Source organism: Antechinus flavipes, chromosome 5 (genome assembly GCF_016432865.1).
Source record: "Antechinus flavipes isolate AdamAnt ecotype Samford, QLD, Australia chromosome 5, AdamAnt_v2, whole genome shotgun sequence".
Taxonomy (NCBI): domain Eukaryota; kingdom Metazoa; phylum Chordata; class Mammalia; order Dasyuromorphia; family Dasyuridae; genus Antechinus; species Antechinus flavipes.
In genome coordinates, this window is record NC_067402.1 from 295054187 (window position 1) to 295074903 (window position 20717).

The 20717-nt window shown below is 54.2% G+C and overlaps 1 protein-coding gene across 2 annotated transcripts in view; it reads left to right on the top strand.

Moving 5' to 3' along the window:
- The window catches only part of CELSR1 (cadherin EGF LAG seven-pass G-type receptor 1), a 131387-nt gene that overhangs the window by 47711 nt on the left and 62959 nt on the right, over positions 1–20717 (top strand). For both annotated transcript variants that reach the window (XM_051962839.1, XM_051962838.1), the window contains exon 2: positions 612–1250. In XM_051962839.1, coding sequence (XP_051818799.1) covers positions 612–1250 — 639 coding nt within the window. The remainder of the gene's footprint in view (positions 1–611; positions 1251–20717) is intronic.

Below are 20717 nucleotides of genomic sequence, written 5' to 3' on the forward strand. Positions count from 1 at the left end.
GATGCAGGTTGTAAAGGCCCCAGCAGCCACTGCTAGGAGGGTCCATCCCCCAGCCCGGCCAGCCCACCGACCCGGAATCCCAGACAAGCCCCCAGCCAGTGTGGAAGCAAAGCCTCCGTCTCAGCCTGATCCGCGGCCCTGACTGGTTTCCACCAGGCACTCGAGGCTGCCCAATTCTTACCAATACTTTGAAAAAAGCTTTTCAGCTGATTAATGGGTGGGTGGGGGGACAGATGGATTTACATACTCCCCAATCTCTATGTTCCTTTGCACTGTACTCTCATCCTGAGGGTGTCGACTGGGTGGAACAATTGGGGAAATTCTTTTAAAAATGTTATGTCTTGTTTTTATATCACATCCATTCCCCAATATGCCCCCCCCCCCAATTCCTTATCATCAGGAATGAGAGAGAATGACTGGATGAGGAAGGGAAGGAAGCAGGGAGGAGAGAGAGAGAGTTCAGCAAAACTGACCGACGTTTCACCTAAGTCGGCAGTGTCCCGTGTCCGGAGCCCCCCCATCAGCAAAGAAGGGAGGGAGAGTTCTCTCCTGGGGAGCCGGTCTGGCCGCGCGGGTCCGAAGTCACGTTGTCACGCGTCTCTGTTTTGCAGATGGCATCCACAGCGTGACGGCCCTCTGCACCCTGCGGGTGACCATCATCACGGACGACATGCTGACCAACAGCATCACGGTCCGCCTGGAGAACATGTCCCAGGAGAAGTTCCTGTCCCCGCTGCTCTCCCTCTTCGTGGAGGGCGTGGCCGCCGTGCTGTCCACCACCACCGACGGCATCTTCGTCTTCAACGTCCAGAACGACACGGACGTCAGCTCCAACATCCTCAACGTGACCTTCTCGGCGCTTCTGCCCGGGGGCGTCCGGAACCGCTTCTTCCCGTCCGAGGACCTCCAGGAGCAGATCTACCTGAACCGGACCCTCCTCAGGATGATCTCCACCCAGCGCGTGCTGCCCTTCGACGACAACATCTGCCTGCGGGAGCCGTGCGAGAACTACATGAAGTGTGTGTCCGTGCTCAAGTTCGACAGCTCGGCGCCCTTCATCAGCTCCACCACGGTGCTGTTCCGGCCCATCCACCCCATCAGCGGGCTGCGGTGCCGCTGCCCCCCGGGCTTCACCGGGGACTACTGCGAGACCGAGATCGACCTGTGCTACTCCAGCCCCTGCGGCGGCAACGGGCTGTGCCGGAGCCGGGAGGGCGGCTACACCTGCGACTGCCACCCCGACTACACAGGTAGGCGGCCCAGCGGGCGGGGGGCGGGGGGGGGGAACAGAGGGGGCTGGGGGGGGCGAGCCTCGGGAGAGCGCGCGCGAACCCTCCTCGGCTGTTTCCTAGTTGTGGATGCCCCCAGGGAGAGGTGAAGGAGACCAGAGTTCAAATCCCGCCTTGGTCCCTTGGTCCGGCTTCCTCCCCGCAGGGCGAGCCCGCGGGCTTCAGGAATGGCCGGGGTCTCCGACAGTTCTTAATGGGGGGCTTCCCTAAGTCTGTGTGGCCGGAGGTCTGGAGAAGGCCCGCTCAGGAACACTATTGTTAAATGTATCAAACAAGATACGCGGGATCGCAAAGGAAATTAATCTGTTAAAACACAATTATCAAAACATTTTAAAAGACACCCCCACGCTCACTGCTTTGGGTTTCCGTGAGATTCCATTTCTTCATCTGTCTGATGCAAACGGTGACACTACTATCTGTGAGACTTCGGGAAAGTCCCTGCCGGGGTCTGACCCTCAATCTCCCCGTCTCTAAAATGGGGACAATGATCATTGGGGAATCAGGAAAGGGAGAAGAATGTATCTTACAAGAATGTAAGATAAATCTTTCCTGCGTTCAAAAAATAAAATAATAGAATATAAAATGGGGACAAATACAGACCCCGTCCATCAGTTGAAGAGGGAGGGGAGAACAGGGAAAAAGAACTCCACAAACACTAGCCCAGCTGGTCTGTGCCGGCACTGTGCGGAGTGTTGGAGATCCCAGCCCTCTATTGAAGGAAAGAGCAAGTTCCTTAGAAATATATGCTGAACATTTTCCCTGGGGAAGGGAGAAAATCAGGAAATGCTTCCTGGAGGAGGTGGTACCCAAGCTTGGGGGCTTCCTTAGAGTCTTCCCGTTCTAAGGGGGAGGGGGACACAGTGCCCTGCTCATTCCGATTTGGGGTTCCACCTCCAATGATTAGGAAGGTTTTCCTTACAGGAACCCTAAATTTAAAAATTAAAAAAGAAAGAACTCCTCTAATTATGTTCTGAACCAGGGTGGGAGTGAGGGGTGGCAGGCTGCCTTTGTTTGCAGGAGCATTCCATAGAGAATTCCATACTGTTTAAGTGGGGAGGGACCCTAGAGAACATTTCCAGGTGAGGTAACCAAGAACCACAGAAGTGGTTCAAGTTCTTGATGGCCTAAATCCCGGGCATCTCTCCTAAAGTCCAGGCTGGTTTTTCTCCCTGCCCCGGTGCGTGTTCCGAGGAGGGCAGCGGCTCTCAGAAGGCTCCCTTTTCTTGGCGTGGGCATTTCAGACTGGCAGGAAGTCTGTTTCCCGAAGCCTATTTAGGAACAATCATCCTTCCTGAGAGGAGGGGGATTGAGTCAGGGCCCCACAAGCAGTGAGGGACAGTCAGGATCTGAATCCAGCGTCCTCCACCCCAGAGTCAGGTGCCACCCTCGGAAAAGCGGGAGAGGCCACTCTGGCTGTCTGGGAAACCAGCTCCTGACCGCGTGACCCGCTGAGAAGCTGCCCTTCCAGGAGCAGTCGAGGTGGATTAGGCTGTGCTTGGTGCATACCGGAGATAACTCTGGGCTCTCTCCGCGTCCTTGTTTAATGTGTTTAGCACAAACATGTTAGGAGGAGGCAGCCTGTTGTTACCTGGGACTGGGATGTTTTACCTGCTACATCACAGGAATCTGCCCGGTATAGGATGTGGATTTAAAGTCTTAGCTGGCATTTAGTAGCAGGAAGAGAGAGGGCAACCAGGAATTGGGAGAGCCCAGAAGGGGATCAGCGGTTAGGGAAATAGAGCTCAGGAATACCCGAGCCGATGGGTGTCTCAACAAGTGATCGGAAACAGCTGGGGCTGGAGTGGGGAACAATGGAACAGGAAGTGCGGCCCCCAGCCCATCACTCCTCGCCCCCAGCCCCACGCCAACCCAAATCCTGAGCATCCTTCCCACTCTATGGCAAGAGAAGGGAGTATTTTGGTGAAGCAGCGATCTTGGCAAGCAGAATTCAAGGAGTACAAACATGTATCTCCACTGACTGCCTAAGATCCCAGCCTAGCCAAATTTGCTTTCTTCTCTCTACTCCCTTCTTTCCTTTTTCTTTCTCTTCTTTCTCTTCTCCCTCCTCTCCCTTCCTTTTGATTTTTAGGACTAAATTCTTTCCCTTCTACTTTTCTCTTCCTCTCCCCATGGAGAAAACAAGAAAAACAAAACCTCTTGTAAACACGAAGCATCAACAAGACAAATCCTTATATTGGTCATAGCCAAAAAAAAAAAAAAAAAAAATCTGCCTCAGTCTGTGGAGTTGGGCAGAATGTTTTTTCTTGAGTCCTCTTGAATTGTGGTTGGTTATTGTGTCAGAGTTCCCCAGTCTTTCAAAGAGGTTGATCTATATAATGTGGTTGTTATTGTGTGCCTTGTTCTCCCTGCTCACTTCCCTCTGCATCAGTTCATAAAGGTCTTCCTAGATTTTTCTGAAACCACGTCCATCATTTCTTACAGTACTGTAGCATGCCTTCACATGCCTATGTCATAACTCGTTCAGCCATTCCCCAAATTATGGGCACCATCCTTGCCAAATTTTGCCCATTCGGGTGGCAAGGTACTAGCCCAACAAATTTGGATGGTTTTGTGGATTTGCCGGTGGAAGGGAGTGAGCTCTCATTATTGGGCATCTTCATGCTCAAGCTGGATGATCCCTGGTTGAGGAATCTGAAGAGAGAGGTCACGGGTTGGACTAGATAGATGGACTGCCTTCCGACATGCAGAGACTATGATTCTATGTATCAATGCAATCAGTGGGACCAGACTCAAATAGAAACTGGGGGCTCCTGACCCATACATTAGGATCCCTATGGGCTGTGTATTAATTTAGAAAACCACATATTAACACTATCCACCTTCCATTGCATTTTTATGTATTTTGTTAAATATTTTTCAATTGCAAACCTAGTTTGGCGGGAATGTGACAGAGACCTTCTTTCATACCTCTGATTTTAATGATCTTCTCATCGTTAATCTGAGCATCTCCAAAATTATTGAATTAGTGTCTAGGATCAAGGAGGAGAAAGTACTCTCTCCCCGTGGCCTCGGTTTCCGGGTAGACAAAGCTCAAGCCTGGATGCTGGGATATCACGGGTCTCCGGGAACCATGGCTCAGTTTATCATAACCACCCGTGCAGACGCGGAGTGTGAGGCTCAAAGTTATTGCTCTGACTTTGTAGATGAGGAAAGCGTCCCCCGAGGTGCAGCTTCAGTCTTTTTTTGTTCCCTCCATCACCAGCGGCCTCTCGGCTCTCCAGAAATCACCCAGCACTTACTTTGTTAGTGTTTTCCACTTGCTTATTGGTGCGCCTGCCATTGTCTTCCCCATGCCCGAGAAAGAGCAGTAGCTCCTTCCTCCACGACACAAAACAGTTCAGTTTTTGTGTCGGACTCTCCGGGGGCTCAAGGCTCCATGGTCAATCAGTGTGTGGTGCCCCCGAGGAGCTAGCAGGAATGAGCATGGGGGCAAGGACGCCCCTTCTAGAGAGCGGCACGCTTGCCAACGCGCTTGCTCCACCGCGCAGGCCCCAGGAGGTAGGAGTGCGAGTGCTGTCGTTCCTTTGTTAAAGCTGGGCAGCTGGCTTGTCCGGCATCGGGGCTCACACCCAGGCCCCTTCACTCCCCTGGGGCCCGGCCCTCTTTCCAGCAGATCTGCCTTCTCCTCTGAAGGAGGAACTGAGGCTCAGAGAGACGGGCACGCTTGCCCGAAGCCGAGCCGGCCTCCAGTGCCCAGCTCAGAGCTCCACGCGTGGCACCTGGCAGCTGCCCCAGAAGGGCACACTGGTAGCGCTGGCTAGTGGAGGCTGAGCCGCCATGTCGCTTTCCTTACCGTTCCCGCTCAGAAGAATACTGACAGGAAAAGTGTGTGTCCATCATCGCAGAGAAGGGGTCGGCCAGAGCCCGCCAGGAGACTTTTCAAGAACAGCCCCGTCAGCTCCCAAACCCGATCCGGCTTTCCTCTGGGAGAACAATGTCCCCGTCCTCCCTCGGCCCATGGCTTTGAAGCTCTCGGGGCCATTGCTGTAATGCTAATCGGCCGTGCCCGATGAAAGTGCCTCTGTCTGCGAGAGTCTTGTGTTACTGCCCGACGGGGAAGCTGAGCTCTGGGGGCTCTCGCTGGCCTGGAGTTTGGAGCCCGCCCAAGGGGACCTTGCAATGAATGCCTCCCCTTCCCTTGCCTTCCGGTGCAGCGGGAGACATGATAGTAAGTAATTGGAAGGAGGAAGGAGGTAATTTAACTTGCGGAAAAAGCAAATAGAATTTAATGCTAGAAAAAATTACTTTTGACAACTCTCGTCTTGTGTTTCTGAAATAATTGGGGGCCTTTCAAAATATCACAAGATTCCAGAGGATGTGGAGGTCCCCTTGGCCAACCGCGGGGCTTGGATTCACTTTTATTCAGGGCAATGGGGAGGGGAGGTTTGGGCCGCGAAATTGCCGTCCCTCAGGCTCCGAACATCCCCTGGCTCTGATGGGGCTTTCCCACCACCACAGGGATCAGGGGCCACCGTTCCCACCGCCATTAAGGAATACTGTCATAGGTTTTTATAGCTGAAAAAGTGCAATCCTGGGAGGCAGCCCTTGGTACTCCTGCCCCGAGCCGAGCTGGGCTTCCGGCAGCAAAGACCTAGCCAATTATTGGCCCGTTGCTGTCCGGTCCTGTCCGGTCCTGTGACCCGATCTGGGGCTTTCTTGGCAAAGATACTTTATTATTTGTGGTTTATTTCCTTTCAACTCATTTGACAGATGAGGGAACTGAGGTAAATAAGATGAAAGGACTTGCACACAGATAGTATGTATTTAAGACCAGACTTGAGGAAGGCAAGTCTTTACTACAACACAAGATCTACTGAGCCACCGCACAGCCTGTGAATTGTTTCTAATTTGGGAGGATCTGCTTTCACTCCTATAACAGCCCCTTTGTTGCCTCATCTAAAGAATGAGGGGATTAGATAAGATCTGGGAGACCCCTTCCAGCTCCGACCTCCCCTGTTCTAAGCCCCTCCCAGCCCTGACATCCCCTGTTCTAAGCCCCCTTCCAGCCCTGACATCCCCTGTTCTAAGCCCCCTCCCAGCCCTGACATCCCCTGTTCTAAGCCCCCTTCCAGCCCTGACATCCCCTGTTCTAAGCCCCCTCCCGGCCCCAACATCCCCTGTACTAAGCCCCCTCCCAGCTCTGACATCCCCTGTTCTAAGCCCCCTCCCAGCCCTGACACCCCCTGTTCTAAGCCCCCTCCCAGCCCTGACATCCCCTGTTCTAGGCTCCCTCCCAGCCCTGACACCCCCTGTTCTAAGCCCCCTCCCAGCTCTGACATCCCCTGTTCTAAGCCCCCTCCCAGCCCTGACACCCCCTGTTCTAAGCTCCCTTCCAGCTCTGACATTCCCTGTTCTAGGCTCCCTCCCAGCCCTGACATCCCCTGTTCTAAGCTCCCTCCCAGCCCTGACACCCCCTGTTCTAAGCTCCCTCCCAGCCCTGACATCCCCTGTTCTAAGCTCCCTCCCAGCCCTGACACCCCCTGTTCTAAGCTCCCTCCCAGCCCTGACATCCCCTGTTCTAAGCTCTCCCCCCAGCCCTGACAGCCCCTGTTCTAGGCTCCCTCCCAGCCCTGACATTCCAGTTTTATTTGAGGTCTTTCAGCATCTCCATTTCTCTGCACCCTCCTCCCCTCCCCCTCCCTCGGGCCTCCTCTGGCCTTGACTTGGGCATTGTGTGTGTGCTGAGTCAGAACAGGGGCTGCCCATCTCTCCATTGCCCTTCTACATTTTGCCCTTTTCAGGTCACTTCAGTCTAAGTCACATTTATTAAACACCTGCTATGGACAGGGATAGTGCATGAAAGGGATAAAGTAAAAGCAAGTAGGTGGGCTTTGTATAACTATATGTATATATGTGTGTGTGTATGAGTGTGTATTTGTATTGTGAGATCTATCGCGCAGGTGGGGAGGACGGGCCCGGGAGCCGACTGGGTGAGGGGGATGTGGCGTGAAGAACCAGGCTGAGCTGCTTGCGGAGCTTTGCCCTCGGGCAGGGGACAGATCTCAGCCCAAAGGGGGTCTTTGTGGTCTGTGGCCAAGGGGGTGCGGGACCCCCAAGCACAAGGCTTTGGACCCCCAGATTCCCTCCAGCACTCCCTGGGTCCCAAGCCTGGAACGGGGCGTACACAGACAGCACCGAAGCAGGGGAGCTTCTGTCCACAGAGATGCCCCTGGGTTCGGGACAAGCCGAGGAATCCACTCCCCTCACGTGCCAGCTGTGTGACTCTGGGCACAGCCCTTTCTTCTCTGAATATCATTTTTGGGATCTAGGATGGGAACACCCCAGGGCTAAGGAGATGGCTGAGCCTGGGCCAGAAACCTTGGCTCTGGAGTCTCTCCACCCTGTGGGCCTGCCTTCCAGCCCTAGCCCCGGGAACCTGTGAGGCTTCCAGGGCCAGGCCTTGGGGGAAGGCCTGTGAGGGCTCTGCCCAAAGGCCCTGCTTCTGAGCCGGGCAAGGAGCTCGTCCCACTGAAGTCATCTCCCCGCCGCCCCCACCTCTGCCCCGGCCTCCACCTCCGTCATCAGATTTGGCTCGGAACGACTTTGGGCCGCTTCCAAGGACCAGATTCACTCCTGGAGGTTTCTGCCGAGAACAGGCCCCGGGCTCTGAACAGAAGAGGCCCCACCTGGACCGTGTTGACAGCCCCTCAGAAGGGTGGCCCAGCCCTTCCACCTCCTGCCCCCGCAGGCTTCGGACGGCTGGGGTGCGCTCGTGAGACGAGCCTCGCTGACCGGGCCAACGCTGCCTCCAGATCAGAGGCTTCGGTTCCCTGCAGTTTGCCACCCAGGGCTCAACGCCAGGGGCTGAGGGGGAAAAGGCCCCCATCGAGGCTCGATTCTGCAAGCTCATCCCTTACGCTCCTGCTCGTGAAACGGCCCGTGACAGGCGGCTGACACGGAGACGCGGGGAAGGTGGCCAGGGTCCAGGAGGGGGAGATGCTGTCAGAGATGGGACAGTGGGCCGGCGTCGGGTCCTCTGCCGTGGGGCGGGATGGAGGCTCCCCTCGGAGTTCTCGTGTTCAAAGAGCTCAGGCCTCTCTCCCAGTTGACTTTCTCCACAATCTCCAGAAAAGTTCCTGATCTTCAGGGCTTGAGGAACAGATGAGCAGAATGGCTGGAAAATCTCACAGACACGTCTTCAGCTGACGTGTTTCTCTGTGGCATTTGGCGTTGGGGACTCATGGGCAAGGGAAAAGAAATGGGGAGAAAGAGTCTCAAAACACAATCGGAAGGAACCTTAGAACACGGGCGTTTTCTACTTTACGGGTAAATTCTGACATCTGCTGTTCTAAGCTCCTTCCCAGCTCTGATACCCCCTGAGTATTCCCTCCTCAGTCCCCAAAGTCCCTCCTAATTACAAAGCTCCATGTTCCAAGTCCTTTCCTCTAGACTTTTTTTGTTCTATGTACCAAGTTCTTTTCTGGCTCTGCTCCATATTCGAAGGCCCCTCCAACTCCGATGTTCTCTGTTCTGTGCTTGAATCCCTTTTGGAAAACAAGCTGTAGAGGACCCAGCGTGGGAAAGGCCTGGAACATGGCCTGAGAACATGGGCCTGAGAACATGGCGTGTCAGAGCTGGGAGGGACCTGAGAACATGGGCCTGAATGTCAGAGCTGGGAGGGACCCGAGAACATGGCGTGTCAGAGCTGGGAAAGGCCTGAGAACATGGGCCTGAGAACATGGGCCTGAGACCATGGGCCTGAGAACATGGGCCTGAGAACATGGGCCTGAGACCATGGGCCTGAGAACATGGGCCTGAGAACATGGGCCTGAGAACATGGCGTGTCAGAGCTGGGAAAGGCCCGAGAACATGGGCCTGAGAACATGGGCCTGAGAACATGGCGTGTCAGAGCTGGGAAGGGCCTGGAACATGGGCCTGAGAACATGGCGTGTCAGAGCTGGGAAAGGCCCAAGAACATGGGCCTGAGAACATGGCGTGTCAGAGCTGGGAAGGGCCCGGGAACATGGGCCTGAATGTCAGAGCTGGGAAAGTCCTGGAACATGGGCCTGAGAACATGGCGTGTCAGAGCTGGGAAAGGCCAAGAACATGGGCCTGAGAACATGGCGTGTCAGAGCTGGGAAAGGCCTGGAACATGGGCCTGAGAACATGGCGTGTCAGAGCTGGGAAGGGCCTGGAACATGGGCCTGAGAACATGGCGTGTCAGAGCTGGGAAAGGCCCAAGAACATGGGCCTGAGAACATGGCGTGTCAGAGCTGGGAAAGGCCTGGAACATGGGCCTGAGAACATGGCGTGTCAGAGCTGGGAAGGGCCTGGAACATGGGCCTGAGAACATGGCGTGTCAGAGCTGGGAAGGGCCTGGAACATGGGCCTGAGAACATGGCGTGTCAGAGCTGGGAAAGGCCCAAGAACATGGGCCTGGAACATGGGCCTGAGAACATGGCGTGTCAGAGCTGGGAAAGGCCCGAGAACATGGGCCTGAGAACATGGGCCTGAGAACATGGCGTGTCAGAGCTGGGAAAGGCCCAAGAACATAGGCCTGAGAACATGGCGTGTCAGAGCTGGGAAAGGCCTGGAACATGGGCCTGAGAACATGGCGTGTCAGAGCTGGGAAGGGCCTGGAACATGGGCCTGAGAACATGGCGTGTCAGAGCTGGGAAGGGCCTGGAACATGGGCCTGAGAACATGGGCCTGGAACATGGGCCTGAGAACATGGCGTGTCAGAGCTGGGAAGGGCCTGGAACATGGGCCTGAGAACATGGCGTGTCAGAGCTGGAAAGGCCAAGAACATGGGCCTGAGAACATGGCGTGTCAGAGCTGGGAAAGGCCTGGAACATGGGCCTGAGAACATGGCGTGTCAGAGCTGGGAAGGGCCTGGAACATGGGCCTGAGAACATGGCGTGTCAGAGCTGGGAAAGGCCTGGAACATGGGCCTGAGAACATGGCGTGTCAGAGCTGGGAAGGGCCTGGAACATGGGCCTGAGAACATGGCGTGTCAGAGCTAGGAAAGGCCCGAGAACATAGGCCTGAGAACATGGCGTGTCAGAGCTGGGAAGGGCCTGGAACATGGGCCTGAGAACATGGCGTGTCAGAGCTGGGAAAGGCCCAAGAACATGGGCCTGAGAACATGGCGTGTCAGAGCTGGGAAAGGCCCGAGAACATGGGCCTGAGAACATGGGCCTGAGAACATGGCGTGTCAGAGCTGGGAGGGGCCCGAGAACATGGGCCTGGAACATGGGCCTGAGAACATGGCGTGTCAGAGCTGGGAAGGGCCTGGAACATGGGCCTGAGAACATGGCGTGTCAGAGCTGGGAAAGGCCCAAGAACATGGGCCTGGAACATGGGCCTGAGAACATGGCGTGTCAGAGCTGGGAAAGGCCTGAGAACATGGGCCTGAGAACATGGCGTGTCAGAGCTGGGAAAGGCCTGGAACATGGGCCTGAGAACATGGGCCTGAGAACATGGGCCTGAGAACATGGGCCTGAGAACATGGCGTGTCAGAGCTGGGAAAGGCCCGAGAACATGGGCCTGAGAACATGGCGTGTCAGAGCTGGGAAAGGCCTGGAACATGGGCCTGAGAACATGGGCCTGAGAACATGGGCCTGAGAACATGGGCCTGAGAACATGGCGTGTCAGAGCTGGGAAAGGCCTGGAACATGGGCCTGAGAACATGGGCCTGAGAACATGGGCCTGAGAACATGGGCCTGAGAACATGGCGTGTCAGAGCTGGGAGGGGCCCGAGAACATGGCGTGTCAACGAGGGCAGAAGGAATGTGTAACACGGCCTATCAGAGCTAGAACAACAAGGATGTGGAACAAGACTTTGTAAAGGTGAAGGTTGAAAATTATCTATGTATTTTTAGGATAAAAAGCTTTAATTTAAAAATTTTAATTAAATTCTAAAAAGAAGTTGCGTTGTAAGGAACCTTAGCACCCTGTGTGTCAGAACTGGGAGGGAAGCTCCCAGGCAGCCCCCTCACCGACGCGTGAGGAAGCCCAGGGCCAGAGACATTGTGTGAGCAAGCAAAGCCTCCCAGGCCTTCAGAGGCAGGGCCGGGCCCGAGCCCCCTTCCCCGCGGCTCATTTCTTCCCTCAGCATTGCCCGGGACGACCGGCTCCCACGCCTGGCGGGGACGGGGCTAGCTGGGGAAGGCCTCGTTGTGCTGGGCCTCCTCCCGTGGCCAGCAGGCCTTGTTCCTCCTCCGAGTCCTCTCTGCCTTGCCAAGGCTGGAGATGACTTTCTCTCCCCGGGCGGGGGGATTCTGGGCCGTTCAGCTTCAGACCACTGCCCATGAATAAGGAAAGAGGCTCAGGGTCTCCAAGCTGGCTGGTTCACTACTCGGGTGGCCGGGGGGAAGCCTCCTGAACCCCGCGCTCTCGGCCCCTCAGTCCCTCCGGGCTCCGTCTCCTCATGTGTAAGTTGGGGACTGTCGGGATCGGGGCAGGCTCTCGTTTGGGGGCTGTAGCCCCAGCCTGGTGCTAGCGAGGGCCTGGCAGAAGCCGCTGCGCTGGCACCCGGAGGGGCTCAGCCCCGAAGGAGGGGTTGGGCTCCCAGTTCCCTGCCGCCTCTTGTTCTCCATCGTCATCATTTTCCACATAAGCCAGCCCCTTCCTCGTTTGGACACGTTCCCGTTCCATATTCAATCAAAGAAATGTCCCTGAACCCTGATGGAATGCCGAGATAGCCCCACCTCCCGATGGGCACCTGCTCACACCTGCCCCGTTCATCTCCTGCTTTCATCAGGTTCCACCCCTTCTCAGAAACCCACCGTGGTTCCCCATTGCCTACGGTCCGGGGCCAGACTTCGCACCCTGCCGATGGGGGGCAGACCACTCGGGAGCAAGGGGACATCTCCCCTACAGAGAGGGGCCCACGGCCTTAAATCCCTAGGAGAGGAAGGGTGGTCTTCCTGCAGAGCCAGTGGGATCCAGGAGACAGGCAATGGCCCCCACACGCTGCTCTGGCTCCAGTCCTGGCCAGCAGTGGGTGGTCCCCATGTCGTTCCCTCTTCTTGGTCCCCCCTTCCTTGAAGGCCTTCCTCAGGTACCTCTCCTCCAGAGCCTTCCTGGAGCTCCCAGCGGCTGGGGGCTCCCCTCCCGGCCCCTGGGGGCTCCCCTCCCGGCCCCTGGGGGCTCCCCTCCCGGCCCCTGGGGGCTCCCCTCCCGGCCCACCTTCTTCTTCTTTGTAGGGGACCGTAGGGGCACATCACCTCCCTTGGAGGAGGGCAAGCCCCCGGAGGAAAGGGAGTCTTTCATTTTGGGCGCTGTATCGCGGCACCTGGTGCATCATGGGAGCGTCAGCCCATCACAAGTGCTGACTGAATGCTTATCGAGTCAGGGCCCTGTGCAAGCTGACCCTCCTTGAGGGAAGAAAGTTGTTTTATTTTTATTTCCAAAGCCTCGCTCTGGGACTTTGGGAGTCAAAGCGGAGATTGTGGAGGAGTGAGAGGGCACAGACAGCGAGGCTCTGATTGGTGGGCGTGAGGGACTCGTGGGGAGCTGCGATATTTGAATTTGAACTGCTCGTTTCCATTGGGCTGGAGCCGAGGATTACATTTGACATGTAATTATAACTTTGAAGAGGACAAATGTGAATACGCGCACCCCCTTCGGGGATTCCCTCTTTGACTAATCGGGACCAGAGCCCTGAGGATCATGGGGGCTGAGACCTTCAGAATCACCGGGACAAACCCCTTCTTTCCTCTTGGGAGACTGGGAAAGGGGAGGGGATTTCCCAGGTGCCATCCAGAGGTCCTGGCAGAGCCGAGCTGGAACCCCCTGTCCGCTCCCCGCCCGCACGTATGCAGGGGTTTCAGGTCCCCTTTCTGCATCTGGAAGCAGGACGATGGCCCCCTTGGGTCCCCAGAGGAGGGTCTGGCAGGCTAGTTACTGCTGGGTCTTTCAAGGACTCCCACGGCCTTAGTCTCTCCAGATTGCGGCCCCCCACCCCACCCTGGGGCAGGTCCTCTAACTGTGGGCCCCCCATGACTAATTCTGTGCAAACAGCAAACGGTGCTGGGCCCCTTGCCCCCCTGCGCTCCCCACCGGCTACCTTGGAAACCTTGGATCCCGACCAAGAAAGCAAACACAGCCCGAGATGCTGCATACCTTCCCGATTGCATGCGCCTGGCCTCCCGCCAAGCCCGGGCTTCTCTGACCCCATTGCCACCTGGAGGATCCTTGCCCCCTCCTCTGCCCCAGCCCTGCGGCTCCTTCCTCCCCTTTCCCAGTAACGGTGAATCCCCCGAGCTCTGCCCACCTGGCCACCTTGGGCCCTCACTCTACGCCCGGGCCGGGCCGGGGCCCCTTTACTTTGCCACATGTATACTCTGGGCCTGGCTGGCAACGAGAAGGGGTGGTCACCCGCTGTGCCCTCACAGGGCACCAAACGGAGGCTGCTCAGATCTGTGAGCGAGGCTCCTTCTGGCAAGCCAAGTCAAGGTCAGCTTCCTTTCCTGGCACTGAAGGCTCCCCACGATCTAGCACAACATTTGCCCTTCAGTTCAGTTCAATGTGCACTTATTAAGCACCTGCTGTGTGCCGAGTTTTATGCTAGGCTCTTACCCAGAAGGGATTATGTTTCCCTGGGAAAAGCAGCATCTACAAGGATGAATAAAGACAAGGTGGTTTGGGGAGGGAACATTAACAGCGGAGGACATTGGGACAGATTGCATGGGGAGGAGCATCCTGACGCTGAACCTTGAAAGCATCTGAGAGGGGGCAGTGAGAAGGGAAGGCATGCCAGGGGGAAGAGACAAGCTGGGCAAAGGCCCTGAGGCGGTCAGTGGGGCGAGGACCTTCCAGCATTCCATCTTGAATCAGGCTGGAAAGACAAGTTCAAGGAGGAATATGGAGAGCCTTGAATGCCAAGCAGAGGAATTGGCATTTTACTTGAGAATCAATAGGGAACAACCGAAGCTTCTCGAGGTGGACAGTGGCAGAGGCTGCAGAAGCCAGTCAGGAGCCCACTGCCACCATTGATGGGCAGGACTGGGTCCAGAGCAGGGATAGAAGGGCAGACCGGCACCCGGGCCGCCAGGATTCCGCGGACTTGAGGCCTGGAGGATCCTTGTTCGGAGCTGGGAGGCCCCTACAGGTCTCCAGTGTAACCTCATTAAAAATACATTTTATTTGTAAATTCTGTTTTGCCTCATCTGCCCTTCCCAATGGAGCATTCCCTTCTCTCCTCTCAAAAGGTCAGCACTTGAAAGAATAAAGCGGAGGAAAATCAGCAACACTAAGCAGTGCACCCAAAAAGTCAGGCCTCACACACCGAGTTCTGTCATCTCCCAGAGCCAGGTCCAGAGGCTCCTGCCCCCAGCCTCATGTCAGGGGCTGGGGGGAGGCAGCCCAGGCCAGGAAAGCCCCGGCCACGGTTCTCATCACTCCTCTCCAGCTACTTCCTCATTGCCTCCTTCCTCACCACAAGCCTCTCTTCCCCCTACCTCCAGTTCTCCAGCCAGGAACCACGGTCACAGTGACTGGGCCATTGTTCCTGGATTGGGTGTGTCAACCTTCTCCCCTAAGCCCTCGTCACCATTTCTGTAACTTTCAGGAGCAAAGGGCTCTCCAAGGTGCGCTGGGCCCCCTCTCAGAGTATAAAGTCATCGTATCCCCAATTTTGGCACATGATAAATACATCTGAATGAATGAACCCATTCTCATTTGGGGGGGGAAGGGGATCCCAGCTTGGATGCGGCCTGGTCATTAGCATTTCCCAGCATTCAGCTTTGATACAGTCATCACCAGTGGTCTTTTCACTGACCTGTTTTCCTGGTCCTTCACCGGTGGTCTTTTCACTGACCTGTTTTCCTGGTCCTTCTTGCTTCCGTGCCATCAGCCCGTCTGTTCATTGCCTCCATCCTTTCTTAGAGCCCAGTATGATCTGTTAACGTTCAAATGTGAGAGCAGGAAATCAATTACGTCAGTTATCCCAAGAGTCTCTAGCTCTGTCAGGTGGGGACATTTCCTTTGAACCCACCAAAGACATGGAACTGGGTTTGAAAAGTCCTTCCTGACTCGGGAAGGAGCGAAAGCTGCTGGATGAGAGGAAAGGACCCTACATGGGAAGCACTGGGTGATTAGATGAAGGGTCTCGGGCACAAATGGTTTTGGATTCAATAACAAGCCAGTTCAGAATCGAGGCTTTCTGGGACGGGCTGTCCCGGGGGTGGAAATGGTTCCAGTCACGTCCTTGAAAGGGAATCTCTTTGGCTGTCAGGGATCGGAGTGAGCATTTTCCAGCCTGGACCAGAAGTTCACTCTGGAAGCCTTCAGATGGTCAGAAGGTTTGGGACTTTCCGGAGCATCCAGATGGACCGGGCAGGCCAACTTCAGGATTCTAAAGAGAGCCAAGTAAAGACCACACTATATGGCAGAGAGATTTCAGGAGGGCCCTGTGAAAAGAGAAGGACTTCTGATACTAGGAAGCACTTGGCTACTTGGCTCACAGCTTGGGCCCAGCATCCTGGGTGTAGTGAGAGAGAGTGGGACCCAGACTTTACTTTGGGGGGCAACATCAGGGAAGTTATACCAACTGCTCTCACTATACCACCTTGGTCAGTTCCCACGTCCAAAAGCAAATTAAGTCCGTCTGGCTAATTGATATCAACTGATAATCAATGGGGAAAACAGGGCATTTGTGCAATAATACTTCCTGGTATTATTCCTATACATATTCCAATACATCCTGATTATTCTGATTTACTGAGATCTCAGCGTCTGCATGGGTAACCCCAGCCAACAGAACGAGAAACCACCCGCAACCTCGAGAGGATAAGTCACTTTCCCCTTGGTGACCCCATCTGCCTGAGTAAGGGGGGCCTAGAACAGCGAGCTTGCAGCCAGTCCTACTCATGGAATGCAGCTTGCGCAGCTGTTCTCCAGGAAATGAGCATTCATTTTGTTTCCAATTTTTTGCTTCTTTAAAAGGCGTCGTTATCAATATTCTGGTGTATTTGGGGCCTTTCTGTTGGTCACTGAACTCCTTGAGGTATGTGTCTGGTAGCTGGATCTCTGAGTTCATGGATATTGATATTTTGGGTATTTTCTTAATATAATTCATAACAGCGTATATATGTATATTTGTATATTATATGTAGGTATGGTTTATTTGAGGCATTTTTTAGTATCATTCATAATAGCATATATATGTACATAGGTGTGGATATTTTGGGCATTTTCTTAGTATAATTCATAAATAGTACATATATTTGTATATATGCCCAAATATATAACCCAAATAATATCATATATATATACACACATATATACACACATACATATATATATGTATATATATAGGTGTGTATGTGTGTGTGTATATATATATATATATATATATATATACAAATATATATGTATAGTCAATTATTTGGGGCATTTTCTTAGTATAATTCATAATAGCATATGTGGATATTTTGGGCATTTTTAGTATAATTCATAATAGCATATATACGTATGTTTGTAAATATACATGTGGATGTTTGGGCCATTTTCTTAGTATAATTCATAATAGCATATATTATATATATAGGTATATATATATAATATATACACACACACATAGAGCCAGACCCACTAAGAAGGTACATTTGCTATGTGCAGAGCATTGTGCTAAGTACCTTATAGAGATTATGATTCCAAGGCATTAACCCCCCATTCTCCAGAGGATGCTCCCGAGACCTTAGTTCTGACCCCAGTTAGGGTCAGAGCATCTGCCCAAGTTACAGAGCTAGGAAGGAGCAGAAGCAAGGATTCTGCCTCTCGGGCTATTTTCTTCCCATTTCTTCTCTAAAATGAAAGCCCAGGAGGTGAGAGGAGAGAGGACAGGAGGAGTCTGGGGCGAGGAGGACAGGAGGAGTCTGGGGCGAGGAGGACAGGAGGAGTCTGGGGCCAGGAGGAGTCTGGGGCGAGGAGGACAGGAGGAATCTGGGGCGAGGAGGAGCTGCTTGTGCTGCCACACAGTCAGTGCCGAGGAGGTCACTGGGTGCCAGGGATTCCAGACAGAAATGGGCCTCAACACATCAGCCCCTTGAAAAGGCCAGACTGGGTTGGAGGCAAATACAGACAGAATATACATCCTGATTATTCTGGTTTACTGAGATCTCAGATCTCAGCGTCTGCGTGGGTAATCCCAGTCAACAGAACGAGGAACCAACCGCAAATGGTTTCCCTGGCACCGGAGCGCCTTTTACTATTTACATTTGAAAACTGGGTGTGTCAGAGTCCTGGGAAATCAGTCTCAAGCCCATTTGGAAGGAGAGGGCTCTAGGGAGACCAGGTGGGCATCTTTAAAAGGGCCCTTAGAGCCTCAGAGGCAGAGCCCAAGGGGGAGAGCAAACCCAGACTATAACTGGACAGAACCAGTCAATCCTCAAGCACTTATTAAGTGCCTACTGTGTACTGGGCACTGGACATAGAGCAAGAGGGAAATCGTATCTGCCCTAAAGGAACACACATTCTATCAAGGGAGATGAGGTATACACAACTAAGCACACACAACATTCTATATACACATAATATATGTGCTTATAAATATCTATGTGGGCACATACATGTATACATACATAAACACACATATATGGAGAAAGAACACTCAAAAGACTTCACGTAGAAAATGACTGGAGCAGAGTTTTGAGGGTAGAAAGGGACAGTCCGACAAACAGCTCTTTCAGCCTTTGAGGAGCCATTACAATAAGGGTCCCCTAGTTCCAGAGGTGGCCCATTATGTCTGGAAGTATCCTAAGTCACATAGCTAATCAGTAGAAAGGCTGAGATTCGAAATGACAGACTCTCCGAGTGAGAAGGTTCTCTTTCCAAGCGCATTTGGTTTCTCCTCTTCTCTACAAACCTTGCCAAGTGCCCCAGAAGAGGGGCGGGAAGGTAAAGCTAGTCCTCCCCACTCCTCCCCCTCTCTTCCCCAGGCAGCCATTTCATTTTGGACAGCTCCGTTGGATAGAAATTTATTGTTTTCCACCCACATCAAGAGAAAACCTCCCTCCTTTAATTCAGTGACTAGACTAACTCCAGAATTGGAATGATGTCAAAGACCGCTGTGTCTAAATCTCTCCTTTGACAGATGAAGAGCCTCAGATCCAGGAAGGGGAGGGAACTTGCCCATGATCACCTAGGGACAAACGGCGAAGGCAGGATTTGAATCTTGGTCCCCGACTCTACTCTTTGCCCCGTCCCAGGCAAGTTTCCTGAAGTTCAATTCAATCGCACCAGCTCTCGTTGAGCACCTGCTTCGTGCCAAACACCCTGCCGGGGAGGCAGACCCCAAGAAAATCACTCCGCTCCCTCCCTCCAGCCCTGCCCCCATCCTAGGCAGCATGTAAATCAAATATAGACAAAGTAGGTGTGGAAGTTGGAACGAGGCTGGCAGTGGGCATGACTGCCCAGTAAAATCACATGAGCTACAGGTGATAAGAGCCAGATCTGGGGACAAGAGAGATGCTGAAAAAAACCAGAATTGACTGACCTTGGGAGAGAGGGAGGAGGACGTTTGGCAGAGTGAGGGATGGTTCTGAAGCTCAGAGCCCGCACAGATAGAAGGGAGATGCTCTTTTTTTTGGGGGGGGGAGGAATAATAACAAGGATATCAAGAGAGTCTTAAGTAGAAGTCGTACTTGAACCAAGCAATTCCAAGAGGTCGCTATAAGGCGGGAGAGCATTCTAGTTGTGGGGGACAAAGGCCAAATGGGGGAAGTGGAACATCTTGTAGGGGAAACAACAGGCTGACTACACCTTGTTCTGACCTCTGGGACCAGTTCAGTTACAGAAGCATCTATTGAGCATCTGCTGAATGTTCGGGGCCTGGACAATAAGGCCTGGGTTAAGTAGAACACAGCAAATCACCTGAAAGCCCGTGCTCCCTGCCCCACGGCAGGCTGGCTCCCTGGCCTCTAAATGAAGGCACCGCTTTCCTGGGACGGAAGCCTGGCAGGCCTCTGGGGGCTTTTTTCTGCAGGGTCTTTCCTGGTAGCCAAGCCAGCCTCGGGAGAGTAGAGGCTGGGGGCCGGGAGGGGTGTGTGCGTGAGGGTCAAAGCAAGCACCAGCCTCGGCCAGGGGGGCGGTGGGGAAGGAGTATGACATGGTTTGCTACTGAGGGAACAAGCTCTGGGGCTACTGAGGAGGGGGAGAGAGGCTGACAACTTCTATCCCTGAGCCACACTGTTCTCCAGATTTCATGGGTTTTTCTTGTTTTGCTCTCGAGCGCTCACTCTCTGTGTAACCTTAGGCAAATCCCTTCTCTCTGGGCCTCAGTTTCTCCAGCTGCAGAATGAAGGGCTTGGAGGGGATGATTCCCAGAGTCCTTTCTGGCTCCAGCCTATGAGCACGGGGTCCTAAGAAGTAAATGAAACCCGTGTCGAACCCCACTCAGACACCATTACTGGCACCATCAGCTGGTCCTCCCCTCGGCCACGGGTCCTTTCTTGCATTCACTCTCCCAATCCCGCCCATGGGCTCCGACACAGCCTCTGCTGATCAGCGGCTGGAGCCGCTTCTGAGGGAGTTCGGAACGTCCCTAAGCTCGCTTCTGTTTGGCGTCAGAGGAACAGAGCTGGAAAGAACATGAAAGGCTGGCTAGCCCAGCCCCCTCCCTTTCCAGAGTAGGGACTGAAGCCCCAGATGGGCTGCCCCAGGTCACACTTATTAGGCGCCAAACTTGGGAGCCGAAAGCTGTGGGGGGGAGGGGGAGGAGAATAGGGGGAGGTCCCAGAGGCCAACCCCGGCTCTCCCCTGTATCCCGGAGCATTGCTGCCTGTATACATACTTTGTAACTTCTCTGTGCTGTGGGTTCCCCCAGTAGAGTGGAAGCCCCTGCAGGGCAGGTCTGATTCCCGCCTCCAGCACTCAGTCCAGGGGCGGTTTTGTGGTCATTAATGATCCAGCAGAGAGAGAATCCTTTGTGGAGTCCACAGCAGGAAATACTCGGCCATAAAGTCAGGTTTGCGGCCACGTCATGGGGCCTTTGTCCTTCGGGAAAGTAGCGGTTCTTCCCCAGGGTCATCCGGCCTCGGGCTTGGAACCCTGGCCCTGTGTGCGCGGGGCTCCCCATACACACAAGTGACTCCCGCCCGGCATTTAGAGTTTCCAGAGTCTCGGGGAGGGGAGGGGGTATAAGAAGGGAGAGGCTTGCCCGGCAGTCAGCGGGGTGTCCCACCTGATCCCAAGCCCCACTGATTGACCCGCCACTATCCCACAATGCCCAGCATCTGCCCCGCAGGTGGCAAATCGGACTCACTTTCCATTTTCTCCATCAGGGAGAATGATTTTCAGCCCAGAAAGGGCAGAACTAGCTCAGGTGGGAGGGGGCAAGGAGAGGGGCCCGGGAGCTGCTGCTGTTTGAAATGAGGTCAAGTTCATTCTGGGACAGAGAGGACCGAGTATAGGTGTCAGAGAGAAGCCTTTGTCCATAAGTGCTGAGGAACACTCTGATTGGGT